The sequence below is a fragment of the Magnolia sinica genome, chromosome 18 (genome assembly GCF_029962835.1).
Source record: "Magnolia sinica isolate HGM2019 chromosome 18, MsV1, whole genome shotgun sequence".
NCBI lineage: Eukaryota > Viridiplantae > Streptophyta > Magnoliopsida > Magnoliales > Magnoliaceae > Magnolia > Magnolia sinica.
The window spans coordinates 51,813,159-51,831,434 of NC_080590.1; the positions used below are offsets into that span (position 1 = coordinate 51,813,159).

Sequence of the window (18,276 nt, forward strand, 5' to 3'; positions counted from 1 at the left end):
CTCTCTCTCTCTCTCTCTCTCTCTCTCTCTCTCTCTCTCTCAGGGGTACAGGGGTGGCAATGGGTTGGGTTCTGGTTAGGTCTGGCTCAGCCCAAGTCCGAACCACTTACTGAACAAGCTGAGAATTCTAACACTAACTCAACCCGCCACCCATTACCCTGCCATTTCCATTCATCTGGCAGACAATAACCTGCAAAAGAAATGGACGGGTAAAAATTTGACCAGCAAACCAGACTAACGTACTTGTGTGGCCCACAGGATGAGCAAACCAACCTGATTTTTAATCGAGGGCATCCACACATTAGGGCCAACCGGGTGAACAGTTCTGAACTCACATTGTTGGCATGTGCTGCTGCATGTGAGCACCTTGAGGAAGTATATTTGCTCTGAAAAGAAATACTTTGGAGAGAGTAATTGGTATTTTATATTGATAACCCAAGGAGAGAGGCTCATTAGCTCATGAAAATACAGACCAAACTACAGATATTGGTATTAATAGCCACAAAACACAATAGCACTGAAGTTCGCTGCACCTGAAGTGGAACCCATTCCAACCACCACAAATCACAGCTCCTTTATCACCGTCTGATCAGGCAACCTATAAACAATGAAATGTTAAGACCCACACACATGAAATGCATTGTGATTTGTTGAAAGGCCCCATGCAAAACACCTTTTCACATTTTCTTTTCGCTGACTGCCAAACAGTGCCAAAACTAGTAGACATTTCACCATTCTCATTTTGAAGAACGTGGGGAAGGCAGAAAAAAGTTCGGTTGCCGTGGCTTTTCTTTTCTTGCTCATCTTAACAGTTTCAGAGGTCTTTCCATATCCTCCCGGTGACTCTCAGCTTCAGTTCCTTTCGGTCTCCCCCCGAGAAATACAAGGCCAGGCTCCTCTGGACTATGAGGCCATCATGGCTGTCGCGGACGCTCCGGTGGTGAGCCCGGATGCTCCGTGGAATACCTTGCCAGGTCAGCTTCCGTCCATTGCCACCAACCTCAAGACAATACCCGAATTTCCTAGCATCAGATTCCTCGCCCATGAAGCGGAGGAAAGCCATGTAGACCGGCTCGGTTCCAAGCCGGAAGGCTTCAAAGTGGAGGCAGAAATAGTGGCCAAAGCAGTTGAAGAGCTTTTAATGAAGAAGAGAAAAAAAAATGAAAGAAATGAGAAGGTCAGTACCAAAAAATGCCATTTCAGATGGATTTCTGATTGGAATGAAAAACATTCCCACATCTGATCTAGGTTGAATTGTTATAAAGCAAATGTCAATGTCAAATCACTCAAGTTCTAAGAGTAATCTATGGGGCAGCCACTGATCTAAGTTTACTTCTTCCAAGTGGGTGTGCTTGGTTGCAACAAATATCATGAAATTTCATGATGTGTTGGAAACAAACACACCATTAATCAAAACTACGATGCCCTAAACTCGATGAGAGTCTTAACTGGGTCAAATGGAATTGGTCAGTTTTTGAGTGCCTGGCAGAGTTACTAAAGAAGTCTCTTTTCGGCATCCTTTGAATAATCAATCCACAAATCTAAATGAATTGCGGGCCTCGATCAGGTCTCTCAAGCACTCATTTGGGTATTTTTTAGTTCAAAATGGAATAATCTGAAGGTTCAAATAAATCAATATAATCCTTCAAATCAACCTGAGTCTTGATCGGACCTGGCTTGGCTCATAAAGCTTTTCAACAAACTTCTAGTACCTGACATTTAGCATCTCATGAATAATGAAACCCATACATATCATAAAAGAGAAGGCAAACCGAACTTACAGTTAGTGTCCACGACACGTTATCAACTGAACACGGGTCCTGCTTCACATACCGATGGTTAAAAGTGCAGCCCGATTGAAGATCCACCTTATGACTCTCTCTCAGGTGAGTCAACAGAGTCGGAACGTCACCCGTAAACGAGCAATCCGAGCCCGGATGGGGGCAGCTATATGGCCTAAAAACACACTGCGCCTCGTGCTTCAGTTTACTATAGTAAGGGAACATCTCCTCACATCCGAGATAGTGATAAGTGCATGGCAAGTGGAGGGAAACAGCAAGCTTTTCGAGTGCCAAGCATCTAATATTGCCAATTTCCTTTCTGCAAATCGGGCACTTGTTGTTGACTTTCGATTTGCAATCAAAGCACAGGGTATGGCCACTTGGACACTGCATAAATAGAACAACGAGGATCAGCAAAATCAGATGAGAAACATAAAGCATGGTTAAAAAAAACACTGGCAGTCAAGTAGGAATTGCTTTTCTTGCAGACGACATCTGAGCTGTGCAAAAGGTAGATCGATGGAGTTTGACAGGTGAGAAAATCATTAGGCAGGCCACACGTGTACCTGGTTTCCAGATATGTATTGACAACTCTATGCGGATCAGGCATGGTCCTATTTTCTTACTAGATAATTTCCAATGTTTTTGAGTATTTGCATGATACGGCAGAGCTGATTTACTAGCTAGTGCAATAGATTTTTTATAGATGAATTATATTTTTATACTTTTTATAATTTAAGTATTTGATTACTCGTTGATTGTAATAAAACTATGTTACACATTATTAGATAGTATAATAGTCTATGCCATTGCGCCTGTGGGACTTTTGTACTCTCTTCACTGGCCAGAAGCCTGGATAAAGGAGGGTTGCATCAAGTAGGCAGCTAGCTGGCATCAAACTTATATCATAACTTCCATCATGAATCCGCAACAACTATGAAATTCCAAACTCATGCAACGGCATTTCCTGAAGTTATGGCCCTTGATAGAGTGGAATGGTGGAACAGGATTCATGTAGCCTACCCCAATTAATTGGGATAAGGCTTAGATGATGATGATGATGATGATGACTTAATATGCCGATACAGACATGGTTAAAGCATTTGGCTGGTCAATTTACCGAAAGTGTTCAACATGTGGCACTTTTCAATGACAGAAATAGGGCATTGTCCATATAGGTTCTGAAGTGCCATCATATCAAGGAGAGTTCAAGTTCCTCAAATGTCAGCATGGGAAAAACTAAAATAAGTAGAAGCATCCAGGTCAAGGTATTCTGTATCGGTAATGGTGGCTGTAACGGTCACTACCATTACTGTTACGGGTATCGGCTGTAACGGCCGATACAGGGGCGTAACGACTGTTACGACAACCGTAACGGTTGAAATTTTTCTTTTTGCCCGAAAAATTCTGAAAAAATATTTAGAAAATTAAGAATAATGTAAATATTTCAAATATGTATTTTATTTTTTTATTTAAAAAAAAAAAAAAAAACATATTTATGGTAGTGTAACGGTCTACTCATTGGTGAGAGTGTTGTATCGAGTTGTCTAGTGAATTTGTGAACATGATTACATATATCTAATGTTTACACATCACAATCAAGCATTAAAACTAGAAATAAGAAAAATTACATAAATACTACTTTTTCAATTTTTTGAAAAAAAAAGTCTATCGGAACTTCTATTCGCTCAAATCACTTCAAACTACGATTTTAATATTAAAAACTATAGTAAGAGCGTTCAAAATCTATTGTAAAATGATCTAAGAGAGTTTTTAGAATGAGGAAAGTAAAAAATGGGGAAAATTGGATTTAAATAGAAAAAAAAAAAAAGTGGCCATTTTTCGAACGTTACGAGGATAACGGTCGTTATGCCCCATAACAGCCTTTATGGCCATTGTAACGGTCGATGCGGTCCCAAAAAATCAACTGCCCCGTTTCACCCCCATATCGTGTAACGGTGATGGCCGTTACCTATACATATCAGTCTTTACGAGCATATCATAACGGATACGAAGCACCTTGGTTCAAGTAAGGCAGCTTAAGAGTCCTAGTCATTGCAAAGTTGTTCATACACATTGCTGTAGGATTTTCCTTTCCTACGATTTTTTTGGAGATTGGATGGAGGGTAGACCTTTACATATACAAGTACGACATGGCTACATTCAATGCATGTGGAGCAAGGTGTCCCGTATCGGTATCGGTTGGCGTAACGGTGCCCTCCGAAACCGATACGGATACGGGGGCGTAACGGCGATACGGAGGCGTAACAGCCCGTAACGGCGCAAATTTATTTTTTTTTGCCAAAAAAATATGAAAAAATATTGATTAAATCTGGAATATTCTAAGCATTCCAAATATGCATTCATTTATAAATTGGAACATGTTTATGGTGGTGTAACGGTCCACTCTTTGGTGAGAAGTTGTATCGGACTGTCTGATTAATTTTTTAACCAGGTAACTTGAATTTGACTACAAAATTCATATATTTAATTTTTTTAAATATGTAATTTATATACTTAACAACTTGATATCATTTCTCCCAATAGTTCTTTAAAAAAAAAGGAAATTAAATTCAAGTAGATGGCGTTACCAATTTGGGGCTGACTTGGAGGACCAATCTATTCTCCAAATCATCCTCAAATTCATGTCATTTATTGTCATTATCCCACTTATAAATTGGTGGACATTTAATGGATAGTGAATCATAATAAAAAAAAAATCTAAAGGCCCTATTTTAAAAAATAAAAGCTCACAAATTAACAATTAAAACTATTCAAGTAATTTGAGCATTGTGAGTTAGCAATTACAGTCCATAATTTAATTGTCAAATTTTAAGTTAATATATGTCTCGTGTATAATTTTTTAAGGCTTGAATTAGGAGGGACTCAGATGTAAAGTGCAGCACACGTGTCAAAGTTTTTTGAGCCCCACCCGTGATGAATGTGTTATATCCACAACGTCCATTCATTTTGCAAAATAATTTTAGGGCATGAGCTCAAAAATGAAGCACATCCAAAGCTCAGGTGGATTGCACCATAAAAAACAACAATAATTAAATGTTCACCGTTAAAAATTTATTGGGGGCTAGAAAAGTTTTAGATCAAGCTGACATGTGTGTTTTCCCTTCATCCACGTCAATGTGACCCAATTAATAGGTTAGATTGAAAATAAACATTACAGCGGACTTTAAGAAAATTTTAATGGTGAGCATTCTATAACCACTTTTTCCTATGGTGTGGTCCACCTAAGATTTGGATATTACTAAATTTTTGAATCCTGACCTAAAATGATGTGGCAAAAGGGATGGACGATATGGATAAAAAATATACATCATAGTGGGGCCCACTCGGGTCTGATCAGATTGGATGGAAAATAAATGTTACCGTGCGCCCTACGAATTATTTAACCATGAAAATCATTATCTCTGTTGCTATTTTTGGTGTGGTCCAGATGATCTCTGGATATAATTCATTTTTTGGGTGGTGCTCTAAAATGATCTCTGAAAATAGATGAACGGTGTAGATGTAATAAATACATCACTGTGGAGCCCATACAACTTTGATCTCCTTTGAACTGTTCGTACAACTCGGAGCTCAAGTGTCAGCGCTCGTCTTTGCGTGACACGTACCTACAGCAACCAGCTGCTGCAAATTAAAAAAAAAATGGAGAGGGAAACAAAAAGAAAAAAAGAGGGAAAGAAAGAAAAAAGAAGAAGAAGAACAGGAAGAAGCAGCTGCAGCCGCAGCTGCTCGAGAAGAAGAAGAAGAAGAAGAAGAAGAAGAAAAGAAAGGAAAAAAAGGTAAGTTTTTTTTTTTAGGGCCCGTCACAGCCGTTACGGGTCCGTAACGGCCCCGTAACGGCCGTTACGGTCACAGAATTCCTTAACGGCCGTTTCGACCCCGTATCGCGTAACGGGTCCCACCGTTACCATTGCGTATCGGCCGTTACAGCCGATACGTAACCAATTTGGGATACCATGATGTGGAGAGAGGAAATAGTTTGGGAGATGTGAGAGGAAAAGGTAGAGAAGTGGTTGAAAAGGTGGAATTAACTGATACTCTGGCAAGGTTTGATGGCTGAGACTCAATAACTTTGAAATTGTGCACATAGCATCCATTAACTCAATTGAACAATTCAAGTCGTGGGAAAAACCTTAGATGCATCATCACCCAAATTAAAAGCGATTTAACAATATTAATCTCTGGTTAAGAAGCTTTTTTTTTTCTTTTCTTTTTTTTTTTGTAGTTGAATTTACAGCTTAAGAGTCCTAGTCATTGCAAAGTTGTTCATACACATTGCTATAGGATTTTCCTTTCCTACGATTTTTTTGGAGATTGGATGGAGGGTAGACCTTTACATATACAAGTACGACATGGCTACATTCAATGCATGTGGAGAGAGGAAATAGTTTGGGAGATGTGAGAGGAAAAGGTAGAGAAGTGGTTGAAAAGGTGGAGTTATCCGATACTCTGGCAAGGTTTGATGGCTGAGACTCAATAACTTTGAAATTGTGCACATAGCATCCATTAACTCAATTGAACAATTCAAGTCGTGGGAAAAACCTTAGATGCATCATCACCCAAATTAAAAGCGATTTAACAATATTAATCTCTGGTTAAGAAGCTTTTTTTTTTTTTTTTTTTAGTTGAATTTGGACCATTGATTGTTTACATTTTCACCCTCCATTAAATATCCACTAATCAGCAAGTTAGGGAAGCAAATCTAACTTTCAGTAAAAGAGTCATCTAAATCAGGGCACATGATTTATACGGTTTAGTTTGACTTTATCATATGCCACGCAAACAATTTCTTAGTGCCTGTAAATCAACCGTCGAACTCTACCAAAGTATCGAAGGTTCCTCATTTTGAGAAGTACACAAGCGTCCTCTCCTAATTACCTAAATGCCCTTACTTTTAATTTAGAACCCTCTCCATATTCTTTAATAACACAAAGTTTTAGCCCCCCCCCAAAAAAAAAAATAATAATAATAATAATAATAATAATAATAATAATAAATAAGAGCACTCCTGCTGCAGAAACACTAGAATTTCTAAAACATCGATTATTCATTTCCGCCCAAATTGCCCACTAGACTGCTAGAAACAAGATTCTCCACTTTCTTTTTCCCATCACCCCTCCCAAAATCTGTTTGCCACCCACGAGGGAGATCGTCCATTGAATTTAGCATGACCCACGCTACCCCGAAAATTCTAAGAATGCTCCACCAGATATCAGAAAAGAAAGGACAGTGCAAGGTGGTCCACTGTTTCTTTGGAGCGGTAGCGCAGAAGGCAGATGTTGTGGATGCACATTTCTCGTTTTTGTCGGTTAGATTGTGGATCTTGGCATCATCCGTTGTTGCTAATCAGCTTTCATTGGCTATTATGGTCCGCTGCCATTCCATTGTTGTCCCTTTGATCTCTGCACATATATTATCATCTTTGAGAGGGTACCCAGTTGTCAATCTCCATAGAGTTTGCAGTATGATTGTAAAGCTGCCCATCTCCTTTGTCATTGGCTCATACCACAGTTCCATATCACATCCTCTGTTAACTGATCTTTGGATTCAGTTGACCCTTCATCTGATCTGTCTGTTGACCGATCAATAGACCCATCTATGGATCCATTGGTGGACTCAGCTTGGATTGCACCACTTTCAGATGCATCTTTATCGATATCTTTAGACAAAGTGGACTTGGATTCATATTAATTTTCCTTGCTTCTAGCAATCAAAATGAGCTTGGGCCAGTTTTAGGAAACTCTTGACTAATTATTCAAGCTTTCTCATCTCTTCCTCCGATGTCTTCTCTAACCTTTGTGTCCCCTCCTTAAGTCATCTCAACTCCTCTTCCCATGACTTCTCAACTCTGTCTAGTTCTCACATGACTTCTTATGATAGTCCATTTCCAGATAACCAACATGTTGTTGTATGGTTTCATAATGAGGTGATGCGTATCAATGTGGGTCATCATGATGGTTGTTGGGAGAAAGGTAACAGTTGGGGCAATTGGAAGGGCAATGTTGATGTTCAATATAACCCAGACAAGATATGGATGGTCATTATACAGTCAGGAATCTAGGTAGGGTTATTCGTAGAAAGAGTGAATATTTACCTCTTGTCACAGTCAACTACTAGTAAAAGCATAAATGGACTTAGGACTTCAATAACTTAGTGTGCCAAACCAACTACAGAGAATTTCCAAAGAACTCCCCCACAGACTAGAGAATTTGATCTTAGAATACAATATTCCTTTTTAAATAATCTTTTGGTTCTCTTTCCAAATTCCCCACATAATGGTATGGGGAAGCATCTTCCATAGAGCATTACCACCAAGATTGAAGGAACCAGTACTCCACCCTTACACTAGCTCGGCAATCGAATCCGACTTGACCCAAACGACTTCAAAAGGACTGAAGAAACTAGACCAAATCTTCCAGGCAGCACTATACCACATATATATAGATGATCCATCAACCATAAATCCTTCCCACACCATACAAGCATTGGAAATAGACCAACTGCATTTGAAGTTTATCTGTTGTGATGATTACATTAGCTACAGTAGTCCAAATAGAGGCTTCCACCCAGGATGGAATGTCAGACCCCCAGATTTTTTTTTACCAAGGCAGCCTAGAACCTGGGCAGAAAACCAATTTTTTTAAAAAAGAAGAAGAAGTAATAGACCTTTGGAGGATAGGATCCACACAAGCTCATCTTCAATGAGAGGAAATAAGGGAGCCTATGCAAACAATTCAGAAGATCAACTAACATGGGTATTTCAGAGTCCACACAGGTTCCTGAAAAAATGATGAAGATTCCTCAGGCGTATGGAGTATAGATGAGGAGATCTTTTCTAGAGTAATTTCATTCATCCAACAGTCTTTCCGAAAACAAAGTTTTTTATCATTCCCCAACCCTCTCATTCAAGTCTCCAAAATTCAACAACCCACCCAACCCCCCCGCGATCAGTGCATGGAAAAATAATGGTGCAAATGACAACTATTAATTAGAGCTCGTGGTAATAGATGCAAGGATGCATAGGTAAATAAACTGGGTACAGAATTGCATTAAGCCTAATCAAGGAATCAAAGTTGAAGACATCCGAACCTGCTGAATTGGTGGATACATTGAATTACTACACACAGGACACTCCAATAAACCATCTATATCGCTATCGGGAAGTATAAGAGGTTTTCTTCCATGTGGCCCTTTAACCTGTAGGTGAGCCTGATCATTTGACCCCAGAGTAGTAGAATCATCATCCCCTGTTAACGAACTTGATACGTCCATTTGTGCAGATTGAATGGCAGAAGATGATACGCTGGTTCTTGTCTGTTTCTTTCCCAGTTTAAGAAAGGTCATACAGTGAAAAACAGACTGAAGAAACAACTGTATTGTGGCTTCCGTCTATGCCCTTATGCCTCTTGAAAGTTGAAATTAGAGTAATTTGAACCATCTTAAGGCCTGCAATCCCACAAAAAATGATATCGATGAGTCATTATCAATGCATTTTATGGAAACTGAGTGATAACAAAATTTTACTGTTTAATACCATGTGGCAGTGAATTTAATGTTCTCATTGGCAAAATTTCCATACAATACAGGCAGGACACATGCACAGAGTGAAAGTGTATATAGAGAAAGGCAAATGATGGAAGAGACAGTTAAAATTCCCTCACACTTGGCAATTTATTCTTTTACATGGAAGGAAAGTGTGACAAAGGAAAACAATCTACGTGCTTCAGAGAGTTTTTTTTTTTGGCAATGGCAGGTAAATCATGCAAAGTTAATTAAGGAGGAACGATCACCTACAATGCTCTGCATGTGAACTTCACATGCAATGCAGTAAGCACGCAATACATCGCTTGTTAGACATCCGATATGTGCAAAAGGTGAATCATGAAGATCACCTACAGAAAAGGTAGGTAGATCCACTCATCAAGTAGGCAAGGACCACCCTTGGATGAAAACAATGGACAGTCTAAATCAGATCCGTTGATGATCTGATTCAATGTACATGCTTGGTCTGCCTGATGAGTGACTGAGCTGTGATTATCACACTAGGTGATCTTCATGGTCCACCTTTTCAACAGATCATTCGTTAGCAAATGTACATACAAGTGATATGAAAGGAAAAAAAAAAACAGCCTGCTGAGAACTAGACTGCTTGCATAACCCAAGTAAGCAATGACTTTCATGATTGTTCATGTTACCTCTAATGAACTTTTCCTATTGGAAGATGTTGACTCAAAGGAACCTTTTCCATTCACTTATCTTTTTTTCCTAAAGTAACATGATTTTGTTGCTAAGTAAATAAATACAAACATGACAGACTGAAACATTGGAATTAAGATAAAACCTTAATTTACCTTCAACTCTCGTATTTTAGCAGTACCTATCTCCTATTTATAATTTTCCAACACATTTCCAGTAATTTAACTTTTTTAAAAAAAGATTATTTACCAATTTTATTCATTTTATGCATTTATGAATTAATATGTAATAATACATTGTCCAATATTTTAATGTCTGTACAGATGTGTGTGAACTGCATGTCTGTGTCGGGCACTACTAGACATGTTCGTTTCCAAGTTACATCATACAAACACAACTGAGAGCAATGATGGCATGGCACCGTGGCATTCACATATCGTTCAAGCATGGTGCATCGAAGATGTAGAATTGACATTTTTTTTTTTTTTTGAAAAGTAGAATGACTTTCCATGCCCTGGAAGAAAAAAGGTGGATCATTTTTTAAAGCATTAAATAATCCACAGCCCATCCCATCCTAGATATGGACCTTAAAAGTCCATCTAACCCAGATATCATCAGACCTTTGTTCTACCGTAATCTTGAGCCTTGCTCTTGGGTTTGCAAGCCCATTGTTCCAAGGAACATGACATAAAAAAGGAACAACAAAAAAATATATATATAAACAAGGACAATGCTACAGTGGCATCAATATTACCATAATTAACAATGATACCTTGCTATTGTGGGCATGGTATTCAAAATGGTTACTAACGATGTTACGGTAACAGTGAGGACTGTTACGCAATAAATAACAGCCTGTAACGGCTGATAACGGTCCAATACATGGCCTTCTGAAAAAAAAAAGACCATTACAGTCACCGTTGGGTCCGTTACCATTACTGTGGGCCCCACGTGGCGTGTAGATGACATCCAACTGATCCAACAGTTTCGGCCGACCACGATGAGCACCCAGCTCAAAAATCAGCCGAATCCAATCATCAGCAGCTATAGTGGAAAACAATGTTCAACTCCCCCAAAACCCCCCAAATTCAATTGATGAGGCCCATGTGGTATTAGTTTGGAAGCCACCAGTCACTGTTACCATTACATTCACCGTTACCATTACTGTGGGCCCCACGTGGTGTGTAAATGGCATCCAACCAATCCAACAGATTCGGCCCACCATGATGAGCGCCCAGCTCAAAAATCAGCCGAATCCAACTATCAGCAGCTACACAGTGGAAAACAATGTTCAACTCCCCCAAAACCCCCCAAATTCAATTGTTGAGACCCATATGTGGTATTTGTTTGGAATCCAACCAGTCCAAAAGGTGCAGCTCACCAAGATGATGGATGCCCCAGAATCAGGACAATCAATCATCAGGTGGGCCCACCACTTGAATCTGTTGGTTTGTGGTTTTATTGTTTATGATGTGGCCACTTGCTGATTAGATCGGCCTAATTTTGGGGGCATGTAACCATCATGGTGGGGAGAACCTTTTTGACGGGTTGGATGCATCCACACACTACATGGGGCATGCAATAGTGCGTTGCCACTGTTACTTATAGTAGTAGCAGCAACACTAGAGTGTTCCCCTATAAATAGATGCAAAACCATGGTTCAAAATATCAACCAGCATGTAGCATATGTATTGGGAATCAGTGGTTCCTGTTACAACATTCAGTTGAGAATAGGCCATACCAAAGTTCACAATGAACTGGACAATATGTTCATCGCAGCGCAGGCCAAAATGCAATGCTCAATACTCATGAGACTTTTTTTTTTCATTATTTTTCTTGATTTCTCTTAGTTTTAGTGACAAAGGGGTTCTCTTTTAGAGTTGTAAAGGTCTACTGCATATGTTGTGTTACATCTCACACGTAAATACACAATGCATTTGCCTTAATTGATTTATGAACTAAGGCCCTGTTTGGTAGATGCCTAAAACTGAGTTCATTAACAGTAATAAAGTATTAGAGATCTTCCTCTCTAATATATAATTACTGTTAACATGAACTCATTATGTATTAGATATCAAGATCTATAACACATACTGTTAAATGAGATGAACTCATTTTTAGGTGTCTACCAAACAGGTTAGAAAACTGAACTCACAAATATTTCTTTTGATGTTGTTAGGCAAGAGGCAAATGATGTAGCAAATTTGTTAGCTCAGGAAGTGGTTAACCGCAGCTCCCTCTTGCTGTTGGACTCTTATACTGTGGCTATTCTCATTATCTCTTTTTCTTCATCAACAATAAATTTTGACTTACTAATGAAGAAAGGGTTAGTGTTAAAGTCAAAGCTCAGCATTCAACATTGCATCCAAATTCCAACATTGGATAGACAAACAATGTCAACCATACCAGAAAGCCAATCAATACACGAAGAAAAATTAAGTATCAAACTATGCATTTCTCTTCTTTTTTCCCCCTTATTCGTCTGATAGTTTTGAGATCTTGTTTTTGTTTTACCAAAATTCACAAAGATATGGCACCTGGACAGCCGATAAAAACTAATTCATATCAGTTTTTCTCTGCTGGACAATACAACATCCATACTGGTATTACGAAACTTGCCCAAAATACATCATAATCAATGACAAGATTGTAAATCAAAGTCCTCTAAAACCATCATTAGAGAATAATGTAAGCATCAAAGAATCATTAATCCATCATCTCCAGAAACATACGAGCTATTGAGAAATTAAAACTACATATGAATATATACAAATCGAATTCCATCAATCATCACTAAAAAACAGTGACCATAACCTTTTATAACATGCGGAAATGTTCCATGCAAAATGAGAGAAACATAACTAGCACAAACATCATCACAGTACCGATCATCCCCAAACCATAATTCCAACAAAAATAAAAAATCAAATAAAATTATAGGTGTGCTTAGATGGACTATCAAATCAGACTACAGACCAAGAAAGTGGAAATGAAGAAATTGTAATTTCATCCACACTGCGATCTGTGCTCCAAATCTCGATTACATAACTTTCAAGCTGGGCTGCAAGGTAAATAACTGCAATCTGAGCACTATTTTCCTTATCACATATACTAGGAAAAATCATTAATCTCTCTTCCTTCTTCTTTTTTTTTCATCCTCTCTCGATTAAAATGAATGTTTCTGACCCAACTCGTTTGGATGCCTGTAAATGGTTCAAGCTGTAAATGATTTACATGTGTAAATTATTTACAGCCTGTCCTGTTTGGCTTTAAGCTGTAAATGATTTTCTGTGTTTGAATAGTCTGTAAATTGTCCTGTAAATGTAGAGCCAATCTTTCCATTTATAGCTGTTAGGCTGTAAATGGAGAGCCTATAAATGAAATCGAACTTTTTGCCTGTTAATGAGATGGGGATAAATGCTGTAAATGATTTACAGGCAAAAAAGGCCATCCAAATGCAGAGTGTAAATCATTTACAAGTTGGCCCATTTACAGGCATCCAAATGGACCCCAAATGCATCCGAACGTGGCCCATATCTCGAATCGAATCAGTGACTATAAATCATACAAGGAAAAAATTATTTTCCCTAAGTATCAATTAAAAAAATAAAATGAAATGAAATAAATTATTCCTCTTACCAATTAACACAAAACATTGTTGCAATTTGCATACATTAAGAAGGAAGAGACAAAAGAAAAAGGAAGCGACACGACAATGTCAGTATTGCATTATCTTCCGAACCTATCATTTCCAAGACATGGACCCTAACTCCCCCATTTCAAGAAAAATACAAAAAGAAAGGAGACGAACCATATCATGGTCCGCCAGTGGAGGATGCGTATAGAATCCTCAGGCTGGGACTACATTTGGGTGATCCAGACCCCAAAATCTCCTAAAACACAGAAACCTAGCCCACCGGGCCTACATTTTGGTGGTGCAGACCCGAAAATCTCCCAAAACAGTACAATCCTAGCCATTCGACCCGTGTTCTGAAAACAAGCCTGTTAAGGGAGAAAATTGCAGCAACGGTCCACATTCAACTGGGAAAAGGCCAAAGATTCTACAGCTAAGATCATCCAATCTGGAAGATTTTCAGGGCACGGCCCATCAAAACAACGGTCCGGATCTCCGCACCATGAGCCCGTTTTGAACAAAATCAAAGTCGAAATGAACACTAGAAGAAGAGAACTGCAAATAACCAAAATGCATCAACCATAAAAATCAAGAAAGAGACATAGAACACATTTACATGGATATTCAAGCAATGAAAAACCTTAAAAATCCATTTTTTGAGGGGAAAAAAAAAACAACAACAACAAATCAGGAAAAAAAACATGGCGAAATCATGAAAACAAAATCCGTTTTCATCATCTCAGGAAATGTTAAAAGAATGCAGAGAAACAGATGAAAAAAAAAACCCTAAAAAAAAAACCCTATATCGTTTTTTCAAAAAGAAAAAAAAAATCGGAAAGAAAAAGGATTGGAATCCGAAGAGAGTGTTCTTACCGATCGATCTTCAGAAACAAAAACCAAAGAAAAATGAGATTGAATTTTCCTCTATCTAATCATCCTGTCTCTCTCTCTCTCTCTCTCTCTCTCTCCCGTTGATTTTCCCCTTTTTATTTGCGGAAGGTTTTTTTTTCTGGGGAAAATGGGTTAAACGGGAGATTCTCTCTCTCTCGGGGAGACGTTTGCCAACCACCAGGTTAAAAACTATTGCGAGAGATTACCAAAATGCCCCCTGCTTTCTCTAGAATTTACTGCGCCCCGTCTTTTCCACCGCGTTGCCACGTGGGACGCGGATTGGGTACGGAAGCGGATAGGCTGGTGTACTACACACCACCAACATGGCTGTTGTGGGTACGTGTCGTGCCAAGAGCTCTGAGTTGTGCGAACGGTTAAAAGTAAATCAAAGTCACATGGGCACATAATAATGTATTTATTATATCGAAACCGTTCATCCAATTGGTGAGATCATTTTCGATCGTGATCTCAAAAATGAATTATATCCAAATCTCAAATGGACCACACAACAAATAGTAGTGGAACAATAATTCTCACCGTTAAAACATATATAGGCCCACCATAACCTTTAATATACATCAAATCTGTTTATAAAGTTACACATATCAGGATGATAAGGATTAACAAATATCATATTGATCCAAAACTTCTATAACCCCAGGGTGGTTACAATAGTAGTTGTTCAATCCCCTACTACGTGTTGCACTGTGGTCCATTTGATATTTAGAAGTATCTTGTTAAGGCGAAACTGGTGACATCGAGAAACCATCCATATTGGTGGTATGTGGTACACCAGCCAAAATCTGCTTCCATTGGGTACTACACCAACGGCCCAAGGGGCCACCATCTATGAGTTTTATTCATAACATCCATCCATTTTTCTCATATTATTTTAGGCCAGTACTTTAAAAATGGAACCAATGCTCAAATGAATCGTACTGTAAAAATCAACGGTGATCATGACAGTTGCCTTTAAATCATTTTAGGGCCATCGTGATATTTATCTACCATCCAACCTACTCAAAAGTCGCATGGAACTTGAATAATGGAAAGTACAAATATCAGTTTTATCTAAAACTTTTGTGGGCCCAAGAAAATTTCAACCGTGGTAATTTAATTGCCAGCGTGTGGTCCAGTTGAGACTTAAGCTTGCCTCCCATAAAATGATATGAAAAATGGGTAGACGGTATAGATGAAAGCCGTATGTCCCCTCATCACCGCAGCCTGTGGCTAGCTTGGACGCAGATTTCCTGCCAAGAAGTTTTTGGGACGCATATCATGATATTTTTGAAATTTTCGGAAACGGATTGGCTACTCCCCATGCCACCAGCCCCGTGGCTGGTGGTCGGTGCTCTGTGGGCCCCACCATGATGTATGTGTTTCATCCATTCCGTTCATCCAGTTTTACAGATCATTTAAGCTTCAGTGCCAAAAATGAGAGGGAGATAAATATCAGTTGCACCACACCACAGGAAAACAATAGCGACGGGATATCCACCATTAAAATCCTCCTAAGGCCCACTGTACTGTTTATTTGACATCCAATCTGTTGATTTGGTCATACATGCCCAGATGAAGGGAAAAAACAAAGATCAGTTTGATCCAAACCATTTATGGCCCCCAAAAGGTTTTTAACGGTCAACGCTCATTCAACACTTTTTTCCTGCAATGTAGTTCACTAGAGATTGGGATATATTTAATTTTTGGTTTCATGGTATAAAATGATATGGAAAAATATATGGACAGCATGGATGAAATACTTACATTATGATGGGAGCATCGACAACCAGACATTGGTTGGTGCAAGGGGGAGTAGCCAATTTTCCCTATGATTCCGGGATATGAGATCAAAAGTTAAAGTGGATCTAAAACTCACTGCAGCCATACAAATACAAAAGGAAAATCTGGGAAAAAGTTTCACATCGTTGAAACTTTCTTACGATCTGCTTTATGTTTATATGCTATCCAAAGAGTTTCCCATCGTTGAAACGTTCTTATGATCTGCTTCATGTTTATATGCTATCCAAATTGTTTATAAGACCATTCCCACTAAGATAAAATGAAAACACAGAAAACTTAGCATAATACGGATATTTTGTAGCTATTTGAATGTTTACACAATGTTCACTTAATCTCCACTATTTCCTCTCCTATGGCTCACTTGAGTTTTGGATACATCTGATTTTTGGTTTCATGTCCTGAAATAATTTGGAAAATGGATGGACACGGTAGATTTTTATAAATGTCATTTTGATCCCCACCTTGCATCCTAGAGCAGAAAAAATCTACGTCCCAACAACATCCACCATCTCAAACATATATTTGGAGCAACCTCTTATTATAGAAAGTTCTTGTGGTTAGAAGCTAGATGGGCCCACCATATGTTTGTGAGAAATCCACCTTGTTCATCTGTTATGCAAGCTTAGACATGGTATGTGAATTGCCTATGCCTCCCCACCCCAGGAAGCTCCTGTGGTTGGAAGCTATGTGGGGTCCATAGAGATTCCCATGAGAAATTCACTGCAACCTCACAATTGTTGAAACATTAGTGTGACCATAGAAGTTTTGTATAAAGTTTTTTGAAGTCCATCCTAGGGCATTTGGATGGCACACACGATTGAAATGTATTCTCAATTCGGTTGGTTAAATTAAATAATAGAAATGATTATAATAATGCACATAATTTTTTCTTTTACTTTATTCAATTATTTAAAATTTTAACTTTTTCTCCAAAACTTTTATTTGAAAAATTGCTTGAAAAGTTTAGTCCCACATTATTTGATAAGGATTTATAAACTTTGAGTTCTCTAGTATTCTTACTTCAATGATGGAGAGAAAAGAAGATTAGTTTGCGTGTTCAAATAGAACACATGCACATGCACGAATATAGTCGTAAGCATGGGTTGTAAGGCAATGTAGTTATAGAGGCGTCATTTTACCTATATACCAACAGAGACGGCCGTCCTGTCAATTAGTTGACGGATATGGCCATTACATTGAACGGCCGGCGAATTCCTCGATTGGCCGACTATTATTGATCGCTTTGCAGATCAACCGATAGGAAACGACTGCATCTAAAATCTGCCCATGGATCTCAACCGTTACTATGTTTCTTTGCACTGAAAGGTCAGTAAAATCCAACCGTTACAAGAAATGATAACTTCTGCCTTTTGAGATAAGTCACGTTTCTTCTTAAATGACTTGACCGTTGTGAATGTTTTTAGATGTGTCTTTAAGAAACGCTTCTTTGGGAAATCGCATGGCCACTCATTCTTTATAAAATCCTTTGTAAATTGAGGTTTCAAAACATAACAAATGTATTCTCTCTTTTCGCTCTCTGTAAGCAATTAAACGATTATCTGTTTTTCTCATACACAAAGTTTGCCAGAATAGAAAAGTGCATACCAAGTTCCTACTGTGGTCTCTTCGTGATTGCTACATGTAGAATCACCAAGGCTTGCATATCCTAGAAGTTGTTCACTAAAAACCTAAGAGTGATCTCATACCAATAAGAGAGGGCAAATAACGCATTAAGGAAAATGTATTTAATACGTGCTTCAAAGCATGGTTCTATCTATTTTTTTAATCTTGATTTTCATTTTTGCCTTTTTTCCTAACAATCTTAAAGCGTTATTATGGAGACCGAAATCAGTATTTCTTCCATCAAGTTAATGAACCAGGATCTGGTAAAGCTCAACCATTTTGATGGTACGAACTTCACTCATTTGCAATATAAACTCAGCTTTTTACTGA

The 18,276-nt window shown here is 38.5% G+C and overlaps 1 protein-coding gene across 2 annotated transcripts; it reads right to left on the minus strand.

Annotated features, from left to right (window-relative positions):
* Positions 1-400: 400 nt before the first annotated feature.
* Positions 401-14,530, minus strand: LOC131232479 (E3 ubiquitin-protein ligase DIS1-like). Of its 2 annotated transcripts, XM_058228738.1 has the most exons (5): positions 14,506-14,523; positions 12,975-13,059; positions 8,892-9,248; positions 1,782-2,168; positions 401-1,135 (listed from the first exon to the last, which is right to left on the minus strand). In XM_058228738.1, the coding sequence occupies exons 3-5, from the start codon at positions 9,144-9,146 to the stop codon at positions 815-817; spliced, it is 963 nt and encodes a 320-aa protein (XP_058084721.1). In that variant the 5' UTR covers positions 9,147-9,248; positions 12,975-13,059; positions 14,506-14,523; the 3' UTR covers positions 401-814. The 2 variants fall into 2 exon arrangements, with proteins under 2 accessions (XP_058084721.1, XP_058084722.1); XM_058228739.1 differs by lacking the exon at positions 12,975-13,059 and having other exon boundaries at positions 14,506-14,530.
* Between the last annotated feature and the right edge of the window lie 3,746 nt (positions 14,531-18,276).

Bases quoted from the DNA above. Each gene is read 5' to 3' on its own strand.
- LOC131232479 (XM_058228739.1), bottom strand. From the start codon at position 9,146: ATGACCTTTCTTAAACTGGGAAAGAAACAGACAAGAACCAGCGTATCA. The intron at 2,169-8,891 runs GTTCGGATGTCT...CTATTTATGCAG, and splicing joins TGTATCCACCAATTCAGCAG to TGTCCAAGTGGCCATACCCT. The intron at 1,136-1,781 runs GTAAGTTCGGTT...CTTCATTAAAAG, and splicing joins ACGTGTCGTGGACACTAACT to CTCTTCAACTGCTTTGGCCA.